The sequence below is a fragment of the Macadamia integrifolia genome, chromosome 9 (assembly GCF_013358625.1).
Source record: "Macadamia integrifolia cultivar HAES 741 chromosome 9, SCU_Mint_v3, whole genome shotgun sequence".
Classification (NCBI taxonomy): domain Eukaryota; kingdom Viridiplantae; phylum Streptophyta; class Magnoliopsida; order Proteales; family Proteaceae; genus Macadamia; species Macadamia integrifolia.
Genome location: NC_056565.1, coordinates 41,602,467 through 41,615,598, shown reverse-complemented (window position 1 = coordinate 41,615,598; position 13,132 = coordinate 41,602,467). Strand labels below are relative to the sequence as shown.

Below are 13,132 nucleotides of genomic sequence, written 5' to 3'. Positions count from 1 at the left end.
GTCGTCTCACGTCTGTGTCGGCAAAAACCATTGTTTTCCCCACAAGTTGCCAATTCCGGTTGAATTTTAATCACAATCCGACAAAACCTGGATCCCAACAAAGGTATATATCAAGCAAAAGACTTCATTACTTGATATGACTATTTTGCCCCAATTATTATTATCAAAATTACACTTATACCCATCCATATATAGATGCGTTTTTGAATGGGGATTGAGGAACCCAAAAGTCACTATTGGGGAACATATTTTTTGGAAAAAAAGAAATAAAGAATGCTATTGGTTGTGCCCCCCGGCATGAATCCAGACACATAGGCAGTGCAATGACCATTTTAACCCTTCTTTTTAGATGTCTCGATACACATTCCCAGAGTGTGAGTTGCACGATCCTTTTTTCTTTTTATGGAAAAAACCTATGCATCAAACTAAGGAAATAAAATATTTAAACATTGTTCATAAATAGCCTTGTAATTTCCTACTTTGTGTTTTACTAGCTAAATTTTTGCAACACAAAAAAAAATTCTTTATAGGATAATTATAATAGTCATTGTACTGGCAAGAATCTGCTATGAGTTTAAAGTACAGTGCAATTTTTTTTTGATAAAACTGATTGTTTATACGTGAATAATAATCTAATTTGATATAGAACACATCTAGGTATTCTGTTTCATGTGTTTGGCTTTGTAGACCCCTTTTCCTATGATTCTTCGTCTTAGTTGGTATTTCTCCTATACTGATTTTTTTTTTTAACAAAGATTTTATTTCTAAAAAGAAAAAAAAAAAAGATATACAATGCTAATTTGTATTTTTTTAGTATTAGTTTGATGTGCACTTATTTATGGTTGTTAAAACACATACACACACACACACACACACACACATATATATATATATATATATACTTGAAATGAAAAATAAAAAAATGTAGAATACGGTAGAAGAGATGGAAAGTTGAAATGTCCTGATTCAATATAGTTCACTCATGAGGTATATCTCACTGCCATGTTGTGTGGCCCTATACAAGTGTGGGCAATGAGAGTATGTGTAGGAACTATATATCCGTGAATAGAGTTTTATGATCCTCCCATTTTGATATGATAATTTTAAAATATTAAGTCTATACTCATTGCATTCACGTGTGCATTAACTGTGCTTTTTTCAAATAATTACTATAAATCAAAACCTTTGATGATATGACTATTTTGTTTATCTAAAAGATTAAACATGGGAGCGTGATTGTAATTTTAACACTCCACCTGTTATATGAATATTAACATATTTTATCAGCAAATCTATGTTTGAGTGTTAGGACTTAGGATCAAGCTCAATGGATATCTAACCATTGAAAAAATAAGGGGAAACTATTTTATGAGCATGGGATAGGATATATTAGCACCTCTATGTACGATATTGTTTTATCACATCTCATTGTTGTTTTATTACTTTTTCTTATTTCAAATGACTAGAATGAAAATAATTCTTAAAAAGATCATCACAACAAAAAGAAGATGGAATTCACTACATATTGTGCCAAATGACTAAACTTATATACTTTCAATGACTTGCATTAGTTTATCCTTAATATGTTCAACTGTGAAGATTATTTAATCAAATAAAAAAATGTATAGTTGGAAACAATAATCATGGACAAAGGCATTATTGATAATATATAAAAATAAAATAAAATATGATAATTAGAGAAAAAAATCATGGCCATACAATAATTGATTTATATATTTATCTTTTTTTTTATTTATTTTTTCTTCTTTTGCTTTCTTGACAACCAAACATATCTTCAGAGGTGTGATTTAGTTGAACAAGTAGGGCTAGTATCGTCATCTTAAAGTTTGAACAGCGAAACCACAGTACCCAAATCCATCATCATGCAAGTTATTTTTTATTTTAATTTTAAATTTTAAATTTTAAATTTTTTTAAATCTGTATAAACCAAACGGACAAATGAAAGCATCAAATCAATCTGAAAGAGAAAGACACGTCATTTTGAAGCCGTTTTTTTTATAATTAAATTGGGCCTTTCTATTATTGTTACAAATTTAAAATAAATATCAGAACCAACGCCAATCATGCAAGATTAGCTTTCCAAAAAGCAAACAAGAGCAAAATCTTCATCTCGATCTCGTCTTCCCTCCTCCCATCTTCTCCTTCTTCATCTTCATCTTTCAGGTTAGCCCCATTTGTGATTTCTCTGCTTCTCTCTCTTTTTTTATTTTAATTTTAATAGAAGCAGTGGTCATGCGATACTACTTTCCTTTCTATTTTAGTTTTGGATTTCTTTGATACTTTCTCTTCAGATAACCTCTGTCTTCTTCGGAAGATTATCATGATCATGATGATGATGATGGGCGATGATAGTGTTGCTTTTCTTGTGCTTTATTGATCTATACATTCTTGGTTTCTGATTGTGGATTTCCAAAGATCACTTAATTTTTTTGATCCTCGGTGAATCTGTCTTCTTGGAAAAGTCTAGTCTTTTTGCGCTATTTCTCTTGCATATCTAATGGGCTTCTCTTCTGGGTTTGCTTGCAATGGAAATTAGTCTGGGTAAGAAAGGCGAGCTCTGTCTCTGTGTGTTTATTCGATATGTACTCTCTTATTTGACGTAATGTGAGCAGATTAGGGCTTCCAATTTCATTAGTGGTCATTTTTCTCCCCTTCTTTCTGCGTTAGACGTTAGTAGCATAATGGGTTTTAGTTTCTGTTCGTAGTGGGTCTTACTGCGATGATTTTCTTGCACATCTCATAGTTCCCTCTTTCTGGGTTTTGCTTAAAATGGAAACTCTTTTGGCTGGAAAAGGCAACCTCTTTGTGTTGCTTGAACATGTACTCTCTTGTTTGATGTAATGGGAGCACATTAGGGCTTCATCTTCAATTTGTGCCATAGGGGTCCCTTTTCCCCCCTCTTACTGCGTTAGATCTTGATAGATTAGTGGGTTTTAGTTTCTGAGCTCCTCAAGCGCTCGTTTCTGCTTTTTTGTACTCATCCAACTTTTCCATGTTTGTCTCTGTTCCTCATACTTCGATTGATACATTGTATGGTTTTTTTGTTTTTTATTGGACTTTGAAATGGAACTTTTGCTTGGAGTTCTCCTGCCCATTTATGGCATTATTTTGCAAGTTGCTTTCCTGATTTATCTCTGGTATTACACTAATTGATTAGGGACATATTTTCATGGTGGGTTGCGCAAAAGTTGTGATCTTTTCCTCTGACTTGGAACCGCAGGTTCTGCTTTTTCAGGCACTCTCTTTGATACTAAATGTATTTGCGCCTTCCCTTTGCTTTTATGTGTCTTTAGCAACTGCATTGTTGATGAGTTTTACATAATTGTTTTGTTTCATGTTTTCTCTCTTTTGGCTGTGTGTTCTTGTCAACCTCATTGTGGTTAAAACCTCATTGTGTTTATTTTAACCTTGATGACCCATTCTTTACCTCTAAGAATTGGGGAATTCTCCTTTGTTTGCCTATAGTATTGGGAGCTGAAGTACATGAAATAATGACAGGTTTTATTTACTTTTCTAATAATAATTTGATGATGGAATTAGTGACTTGATGTTTGGTAAGATGTTGCACTTGATATCGATGTCGATAAGCTTGGATTTTGATTATTGATAACTATTCTGGCAAGTATTGGATGCTTGTTTCTGGATTATCTGTCTTCCAGAAGCATGCTGTTGTGGTGAAGGCAACATTTTAATAGAAGATGCTGTTGGAGTTGATTTTTTATTTTGATGAAGCGGATTGGCGTGTTTGATCTTGTTTGCAGTATTCTTAAATCGTCATCTAGGTTTGATGGACTCTGGTACTGCAATATGTTATCTTTCGAGAGACTAAATAGTATTAGGTTGAATGTTGCTGATCTTTTCTACAAGTGGAGTGTTGTTGATGAATATTCAAGAGGCTTCACTTGATCAGATTCTCTGCATTTATTCTTAAATCACATGTCTGTGGAATATGGTCTTGGTAACTGTTTATGTGAGTTACATTGGGACAGATTTCCATATCGTATTCGCTCACTAATATTATACCACATTTCTCTAGTAATATTATCATTTTGGATTTTTTTTTTTTAATTAATTTTATGCATAAGACCTATATTTATTGGTGGCTCCCTTGAGAATTTAAACGAGCTTTAAATATAGGATATTTTCTTATGACACTTGACCAAAACATACATACATGCATGTTTTTCCACTTCTATGGTAGTCTGACATTGCACTTTGAGAGCTTTTGCTTCTAAATTGTTGTGTGACCTACCACGGGGATAAATACTAATCAAATCTATTATATTATTCAACTCTCAGGACTGGAAACTGCTGGTTCTTTTGTCCATATGGCACCTAATGTGGTTGGGATCTATGCTGTGCTGTGGGTCCCACTGTGTACTGTGGGAACGGCAGCCATGCATATTTTGCCTTAGGCTTTTCTGTTCAGGAATTCTTGGAATTACTGTGTGGTTTACCTGTTTAGTTTTGGGGTGTGTTTGGGATTCTTGTCCAATTCATCTGTCCATCATTCTATGCGAAAGAGAGGATCTAGGAACCTGGATTTTGGGGAAATCCAGTCCATATCCGAGGGGAGATTTTATCCATTCATTTTAGTTCTGTAAGTGCAAGGTGATCTAGAGTCAGGATGGGAGGATGATTGAAGTTTTCCACATGTTCTTTTGGCTTGGCACATTGGTGCATGCATGGTACTGAGAATCGGTTTTCTTAGTGTATAGATTTGCCGGAGAAGACTATCCAAAGTGGGTGATTCTAGATCCCTTTATCCCCTTCCCATTGTTGTTGGGCATTTTTAGCTCAGACTATCAACTAGATATATTTCATACTGCCCAAAAGATGCAGATGTTTGCTGGCTATGTAGGTTTTGCCCTAGTTTTTTAGTTTAATTTCCTAGCAGATCTCTTAACTGCACGTACACAATGTGAATGCCATATATGAGTGCGTTTTGGATATTGCAACCATCTCGATTAACCTCCTCTTGAAGGGAAAGGGGATTTCTTACTTTCCTTTATGAATCCAAAAGGAGTAATCCTTACTGTTGATTCTGCATGATGCTGAAAGTTGCTGTTTCACATATCTATGTAGGTTCCGTTAACTGAAGTTATAAACTCATAATATTATTATTATTATTATTATTATTATTTTTAGTGCGTGTGTGTTGTGGCATATCTTAAGCTAATGCTTCCTTTCAATCTTCTGCAGGGTCGGTCTTTCAGTAGTTGGCTTACCTAGCGTCTAGCTTCTCCGACAAACTACTCTGCAAGTTGGAGAAGATTTTGGTGCATAGTTTAATCAAATTATCTCACCACCAAAAGGACTAAAGGACCTCTGTTAAGAACCCTATTACATTTGCATGGCTTTGGTAAGATTTCCTCTGTTAAGAATGATTGTAGTTTGAGTTGAGCATTTGCAGAGAGGGGGGGGGGTTCTGAAGTCTGAGCCCTGTTCATATATGGGACTGTAGGGCAACTGTGTGATTGTGGTATGTAAGGGGGAAAAATATTATTCCCTACAGGCATGGTCGCTGAGATCTCTTTTTTTAATTTAGTGAGAAGAGATCACATGCCCAAATCTCGCCAAGATCTCTCTCTCTCTCTCTCTCTCTAATTTTTTGAAGAAAAAACACAAAGGAGCAGGAATTTTGGTGCTTTTGCTTTGAGGATCTCCATTCCTACACTCTTTGAAGCTCATCCACATTTGGAGTCACATTTATTCTCAAGACCCATTTTAGATAAAAAAAATCTTCTCAAACCCATTTTTTCACGGAAACGTCATCAATACTTGTTGGTTTACATTGGTTTTTTTCATGCATATCATTGATCTATGGATTCATGGAGGGAAATAATTTATTTATTTTTAAAATTTTTTATGTTTTTATTTTTCTGTTTAAGTAAATGATGCATACTGACTTTATGTTATGTAATTTCAAAAATTCAATGTATGTCAATGTGACTCATCAGTCATCAATGTTAATTGTTAATCAATTAAGTAATTGCCTTTGATGTGTTTTATATTCTTATGATTACGGTGTGTCATGTGTTGATTGTGGAATAGAGCATATACTAGCCTAGGATCCGAAGAGTCGGAGACTACTTAAATAGGGTACGAAGTCAATGTACCATTTTAAGATTGATTTAAAAAAAAAAAAAACTGATGTTTCCATTGTGTTTAGAAGTCCTAAAATAGGGTAAATACCTAGTTTCAGGGACTTCAAAGACCATATGGTCACCGAGACCAAACACCGAGTCGACCGCGAAAAATATTTCTGCCAGATCGCCGAGATCAGGATCAGCAAGATGGGGGGCGAGAGAGAGATCTTAAACCTTGCCTACATGGTAGCGTGTATAGCTATGGAGACTTTTCCAACTGTAAAATTGTTGCCACCTAACAACATTTGGTTGGATAGTCCCAACAAAAATTTGTGGAACTTGTCCAACCTGAAGTCCTTTATCAGACGGTGATGGTCTTGTCTTTTTTTGACATTGGAAACCAGTGGCTTGCTGCCACAATTATTTATGCTGACTATGGTATTTGTTGTCTACAGAATTCAACTTTGTTCTGTTTCTAGGGCATAAAATTTGTACTCAGTTTGCGGTTCTACATTGACTTTTATGTGTAGCAAAGGAAGTTCTTCATAACAAGTTATTATTATGACAGGCTACTAATGAAAATCTCCCACCAAACGTGATAAAGCAACTTGCAAAAGAATTGAAGAATCTTGATGAAACCCCGCCCGAGGGTATCAAAGTGGCTGTAAACGATGATGATTTTTCTACTATATTTGCTGATATTGAAGGTCCAGGTGGGTGGGGGGGTGTATTTTGTCATAATTCTTACCTTTCTGAGCAACATTAATTTTCCAATGGTTAATGAGAGAAAGCCTTGACCTTTGCAGCTGGGACTCCATATGAAAATGGTATTTTCCGCATGAAGTTGCTATTATCTCGTGACTTCCCACATTCTCCTCCCAAAGGTATGGTTTTCGTTTTCAGAATTAATAATAGAAGTAAATGTACCATGGCATTATTGTAGTCACAGTCTTCCATCAGCAGGGCCATTTAGTCATGAAGATGTCTAGTGTTAGTATAGCCTTATTGAGGTCCACAATTTGATGGACGTGTGTTTCCACCACTAAGAGGAGAATCTTCTGTATCAAATGTTCACCATTGTTTTGATACTGCGACAAAATTACCCAAGTGGTTGGAATTCCCTACCTTGTCGGGCTTTTATCCTCTACATCCTCTACCTGCTGCATGTATCTGCACGAGGCATTTACAATATCTTGAATATCAAAGATTGTTTTAGGAATCTGTTTCGAGATTCAACTTTTGAATATCCTGTATGTTGTTCATCTTGAATAATTATTTGTGTAGGTTATTTCTTGACAAAAATTTTCCATCCCAATATTGCGACCAATGGTGAGATTTGTGTCAACACATTGAAGAAGGACTGGAACCCAAGTCTTGGACTACGGCATGTTCTTCTTGTATGTTATGTTTGTTTCAATTTATTTGATGTTTTACTTGCCATTTTTGCTTCTCTCCACCATTGGCTGCAATGAGTCAGAATTCTAGGATCCAGGTAGTATTTTTCTGATGGTGGTTAATGGTGTTTTCTCTTTATGGAACCAGGTAGTCAGGTGTTTACTGATAGAACCATTTCCAGAATCAGCTTTAAATGAACAGGCTGGCAAGATGTTGCTTGAAAATTATGAGGAGTATGCTAGGCTTGCTAGGTGAGAGTGGTTCCTATCATTTTGTTCAACTTCATTTTTTGTCGCATTATGCATTATTTTCATGTGACACGGAAAACATAATGCATGTGGACCATCAAATTGGCAGTGTGGGGATATTATCCTAGAGTGAATCTGGCCATGAATGAAAAAAACCATGTGTGTTGGAACCCATCAGTCAGAAAAAAGAATTATTTGATGTTAGGTTGTTCGGGACTTAGTTTGGTGGCACCCTCTGTAAAAAAAATGGTTTGGCATGACCACATTGGGGTTGTTAGCTTTGGAAGGGTAATTTTTGTTGGTAACTATTTATCTTGGAATTATTTATTAATTATTTGCAGAATCTAAAAAAATCAAGAATTGTTTTCCTAGATTTTCTAGCTGTTTCAGATTCAGTCTGAGTTTTTGCCATAGAACTTCTTTTAGTAAACTTTGATGGATACTCTTGGGAACTTTGAATGATCAGAAATCAACTGATGAGAGTCCCAATGATCCCTTTTCAGATGGTCATATGTGGTCATTGTTTCGCTGGACCTTTTTTTTTTTTTTTTTGGGGGGTGGGGGTGGGGGTGGGGGTTGTATTAGTTTTGGAAGCGTAATTTTTGTCAGTAAAACCTTTATGTTGGAATTATTTATTAATTTATTTGCAGATTCTAAAATAGTCACTATTGTATTACAAGATTTTCGAACTGGTTCAGATTCGGTCTGAATTTTTGCCATTGAACTTCTTTTAGTAAACTTTGATGGATTTCTGTTTATTCTGGGTACTGTCTGATCACCAAGTTTAAGCAATTTTCTGTTCTCTTTATAACTGGTACTAGGCAGGTCATGAATGGTTGATGTTCCTATGCCATAGTGAAACATTCCCCTTTTTGTCAGTAAAACCTTTATAACTGGTACTAGGCAGGTCATGAATGGTTGATGTTCCTATGCCATAGTGAAACATTCCCCTTTTTCTTCCAGATTTGTAACATCTTATTTTGTGCCATTCAAACAAATGAAGACCTTATTTGTGGATTTATCATCTCTGTAGAATTTGAACTTTTTTTATTTATTATTTTTCTATAATGATGATTTGTAAATGAGTGTGGGTTTTCTGTCTTCTTTTTTGGTAGGCTGTATACTGGAATTCATGCGCTTAAATCAAAATCCAAGTCCAAGACAGGAGCTATTTCTGAGTCCACAACCGCTCTGAATGTTGATCAGGCCAACACAACAGTTCTCAGTATTGATCAAAAGAATGCAGTATCCAGTGCTGCAGTGTCACCCACTCCCTTGTCAACTTCTGCCACAACCACCAAAGGAGGGGTGATTAGTCAGGATCAGCCTGTGGTTGGTGGTGGTCCAGCTACAGGGACAATGGTCGGTGGTGGGTCTGTAGCAGTACAGAAGAAGGAAGCAGGTGGGGTTGGGGTTGCAAAAGTTCAGGCTGACAAGAAGAAGATGGATGCCAGAAAGAAAAGCTTGAAGAGATTATAGGGTAAGGAAGGAGGGGGGACACAACCCAAAGAATTTTCATTTATGACCCTTGAGGCTAACGTTGTTGCTTCTCTCTGAGGGTTTGTTGGATACAAAATAACAGAACATGGGACAAAAAGAAAAAAAGAAATGGGGAGGGGGGAGGGGGGAGGGATGGTATATGAGTGAATATTCTGAATTGCAATGATTAGTTTTTCTTAACATTATTTTCCTCCTTATTGCCAGTTAGCTTAAATTGTCTGATTTTGAGAGGGGAAATTCCTGTATCTTTTTATCTGAAGGTTCAGCTTTTGGGTTAGAATTGGTCATTGTTTTGGCTTGAGCTTTATATGCCTGGAAGCTAGTCTCCCCGAGGATTCGTTGAGGGGTGCGTAAGTTGGCTCCGGATATCTTGGGTAACCAAAATAAAAAAAAAGGAGGTAGTATGATAGGGTGGTGACTAGAGTGGGGTGGGGGGAGGGTAATGAATTCCTAGGTATTGTTTAGGTGGATGATTTAACCAGTCGTAGGTATTGTTTAGGTGGATTTTTACCCAAGTTGGAGTTACGGAAATCATTCTTGGAATCAAAAGGTTCAGAGAAGTATAACGAAAAATTGAGTATACGGTGTATAATTTTGATCTAAATTCAATTTTAGTTTACATTAGGATAGATAATTTTGTTTACATTATAATAGGTAATTAGGTAGTGAAAATTGACGAGGAAGATTCAAAATAATGAGAGGTACTTGAACTCAATCATAAATAAAGAGGGTGATGTAAAGAATGAAGTGCCTCTGGAGTATTCAATTTTAGGTTTGTTTCAGATTCATTTTAGTTTGATTTTCTCTTATTGGTTTGATATCAGATTTGGTCTGGTTTGGGTTTAGTTTACTATATATGATTTTAAGGGTTGGCATCGGTTTGAGTTTGTTTTGGTTTGGTTTGGTTTTTATCATATTTGGGGTACTTCGATGTGGTACGGTTTTTAATTGGACCACTATGATTCTTTATTGATTTGATTTTGGGTTGAGGTTTTGTGGAGTTGACTGAAAACCGGACTGTGCTGAACATAGACGGAATTAAAATTGAACTGACCTAAACTGAAACTAAAATTGAAGGTCTTATTGATTTTCCCTATTTTCAGACCAAAATCGATTCAACCAGACTGAATTGATCAATTTGACAATTCTACATGATACAAAAGTGATATTAGATCCCGATTTTTGATAATCAGTTCAAAAAATTAATGCCTCCTAACCTTGCTCTTGCTCCTTGTAATCCTTGTTGGAGTCCCTTAATTTTTTAATGTCGAGTGTACCTTGAAACACCATAATCCAGATTAGGGGATGGAAAATTGACAATTAAAGCAAAAATAATGGCTCAATCTGATTCCCTATAATTGGATCAAAGCTGCTATCACATATAATGTAGGCTGATCCTCAATTGATAGCCTTTGATAATCAAATAGGTCAACATAGGATCCTCAGGAGGCCTAATATAAGGGGAAACTGAGGATAGGATTTTTTATGTATCCACTTAAGTGATAACATGAACCAAAGATGTAGACAGTATTAGGTGAGTATGACAAAAGAAAAACACGTTTTGAGGTAACCATATATAGAAAAAATCAACAACTAACAAACAAAATAACTTTTCTCTCAAGTATAGTCAATAGAATTCGCTTAAATATATGTGAATTTTAAGAGATCAAACCGTATAACATAAGTAATTACATGAAAACTGTGAGTTTGAGGAAAGTATCTAGCCAGAAGGATTAGTTAGAAATTTCCACTCTTTTTTTTGTTTTTTTGGTTAACAATGGGTATCCAGGTCTTCGACCTGACTAGTCTCGCAAACTCGTACTAACCCCACAATCGCATGGACTGGGAAATTTTCACTTTTTTTTTTTTTTTTTGCTACCTACGGATATCCAGGCCTTCAACCTGACTAGTCTTGCTTGCCCATACTGACCCACAATCGCATAGATTGGGTCATACTAATGTTGAATAAGAATCATTCTACTTTCATAGAAAGCAATGAAAAGCACTAACCTAACCCCAAAGAAGACAAAAGGTCACCGTGCTAGTTTTAGCAACAAAGCCAACCCACTAAAGATTAAGGTCCACAAATTGAGGACCAAGAAAAAAGGGACCTTTTACGCTTTTCCTGCTCAAGTCCTTTCCAATAGGAAAAATTGATTGAATCCAAAATAGTACATATCTTAGTTGGAAATATAAAACATGACATCCCATAAGTTAAAAATTTTAAATAAATTTAAGTAACACAGAATGCCCAGCCTAAGACGAGTGAGGAATTTCCCACTTTACTACTTCAAGGTAAATTAAGAACTTTCTCAATCATACCCCCTCCTTGACTGCTTCACAAGCTGTCAAATACTCATCATCAGTTGTGGAATCTGTTGTTCCTTTTTTGCTTGACACTCCTCTATATAACTGTTCATCCTTCTAACATAAACACCATCTCGGGATTGGAGATAGTTCACTCACTAGTTGGGCAAAATTTTGCTTGTTGGAGATTGGCTTCATGAGGATTTTTGGGCCATAAATTGGCAATATCAATAGGTCATATTGAAAGAGACTTCACCAAAAACCTTGAGCATTCATTGGAACATCTTAATTTGTGTCTAACTTACCCATCTTAGGAGAGTCATCAATAGAGCCACTCAGTTGTATATTCACCTGTTAGAGGTTTTGAGCTTTCAATTGTTTTGTTCTTGGCTTTGGAACCTTGGTTTTCTTCTCATCTTCATTGAAAGAGTTGTTGAGTTGCAAGTGGTGAGCCTAGCAAAACGACCTGACTTGAGTGTGCATTCTTCACTTGGGGTATTAAATTAGCATGAAATTTTATTATACTCAATTCACCCTACTCTTGGGTAGCCATGATCCTACACCTTGTTGCATATACAATTGAAAGTGATCCATACAAGACTCTCACTATGATCATATCCAACGCACATGCAATATAAATGCTCATGTCTATATTTTTGAATCACATTCTGAGAAATGTACAACATGACAACCCTATGCTCAATAGTGTAATTAGTTGTAGATACTCTAAGGTATAACCTTAGGACAACACATTGCACATAAAGTAATAATGTGAATTAAATTTTACTTAACACACTTAAGTAGGATTTGATGGACACATGTATCCACTATTATAGGGGTGCAAGTTTCGCCCAATGAGCCCAAATCTACCCTAAGCCTGAGCAGGGCCTAGGCTAGATTTTTCAACTCATGAGAGCAGGCTAGCACAGGCCGGCCAGGGTTAAGCCGGGTCCAACCTTACCTGACCCTGTTTTAGGTTATATTATAAACCTTGAAATTATTAGAGTTGGCCAGGATCAAGGTGAATCAGGGCTAGCCCATCCCTGAATGAAAAAATAGAGTCAAAGTCAATTAGGACAACCCGCCCCGCCAGCACTTAGGTCCAGACATAACTGGCCTTGTTCAAGGCCCTGCAGTACAGGAGACGACCACATTACTAATAGTAATGGTTTTGGTTATTCCAGAATCCAGATACCATTATTATAGGGTAAGATTCTTCACGCAAAGATGGAGTGATCCACCATTCCTTTTTATCTTCTAGTACATGAACCACAAGGGGAGGGTCATATTTATACTTCAGAATCTCAACTTTGAAAAGAGTAATCCGCAACGATGGTGCTGTTGTCTACAGTACCACACAGAGTTCGCGCATCCTTTCTTTCTTGCGAGCTTTGCATCCATTCTTACTCGTGCTTGATCTCTCCTTCATCCTCTTCTGTCTCTTTCTGCATAAAAAGGGAGCAAGTAACCTCAAACAATCAGTGAACTCTGAAAAAGATTGGATTCTTTGGGGCTATTTTCCAAAATATTCCGAATCTATGAGGTTGAGGTTGAGACTGTCCTCCAACATGA

The 13,132-nt window shown here is 36.2% G+C and overlaps 1 protein-coding gene across 4 annotated transcripts; it reads left to right on the top strand.

The window, feature by feature from the left end:
* Positions 1 to 2,031: 2,031 nt before the first annotated feature.
* Positions 2,032 to 9,530, top strand: LOC122089390 (ubiquitin-conjugating enzyme E2 22). 4 transcript variants are annotated; one of them, XM_042659079.1, is made up of 7 exons: positions 2,032 to 2,184; positions 5,224 to 5,383; positions 6,679 to 6,823; positions 6,917 to 6,994; positions 7,395 to 7,507; positions 7,653 to 7,756; positions 8,869 to 9,530. In XM_042659079.1, the coding sequence occupies exons 2-7, from the start codon at positions 5,375 to 5,377 to the stop codon at positions 9,230 to 9,232; spliced, it is 813 nt and encodes a 270-aa protein (XP_042515013.1). In that variant the 5' UTR covers positions 2,032 to 2,184; positions 5,224 to 5,374; the 3' UTR covers positions 9,233 to 9,530. The 4 variants fall into 4 exon arrangements, with proteins under 4 accessions (XP_042515013.1, XP_042515014.1, XP_042515016.1 ...); XM_042659080.1 differs by lacking the exon at positions 2,032 to 2,184 and adding an exon at positions 2,237 to 2,562; XM_042659082.1 differs by lacking the exon at positions 2,032 to 2,184 and adding an exon at positions 3,256 to 3,277.
* The last annotated feature ends 3,602 nt before the right edge of the window (positions 9,531 to 13,132 follow it).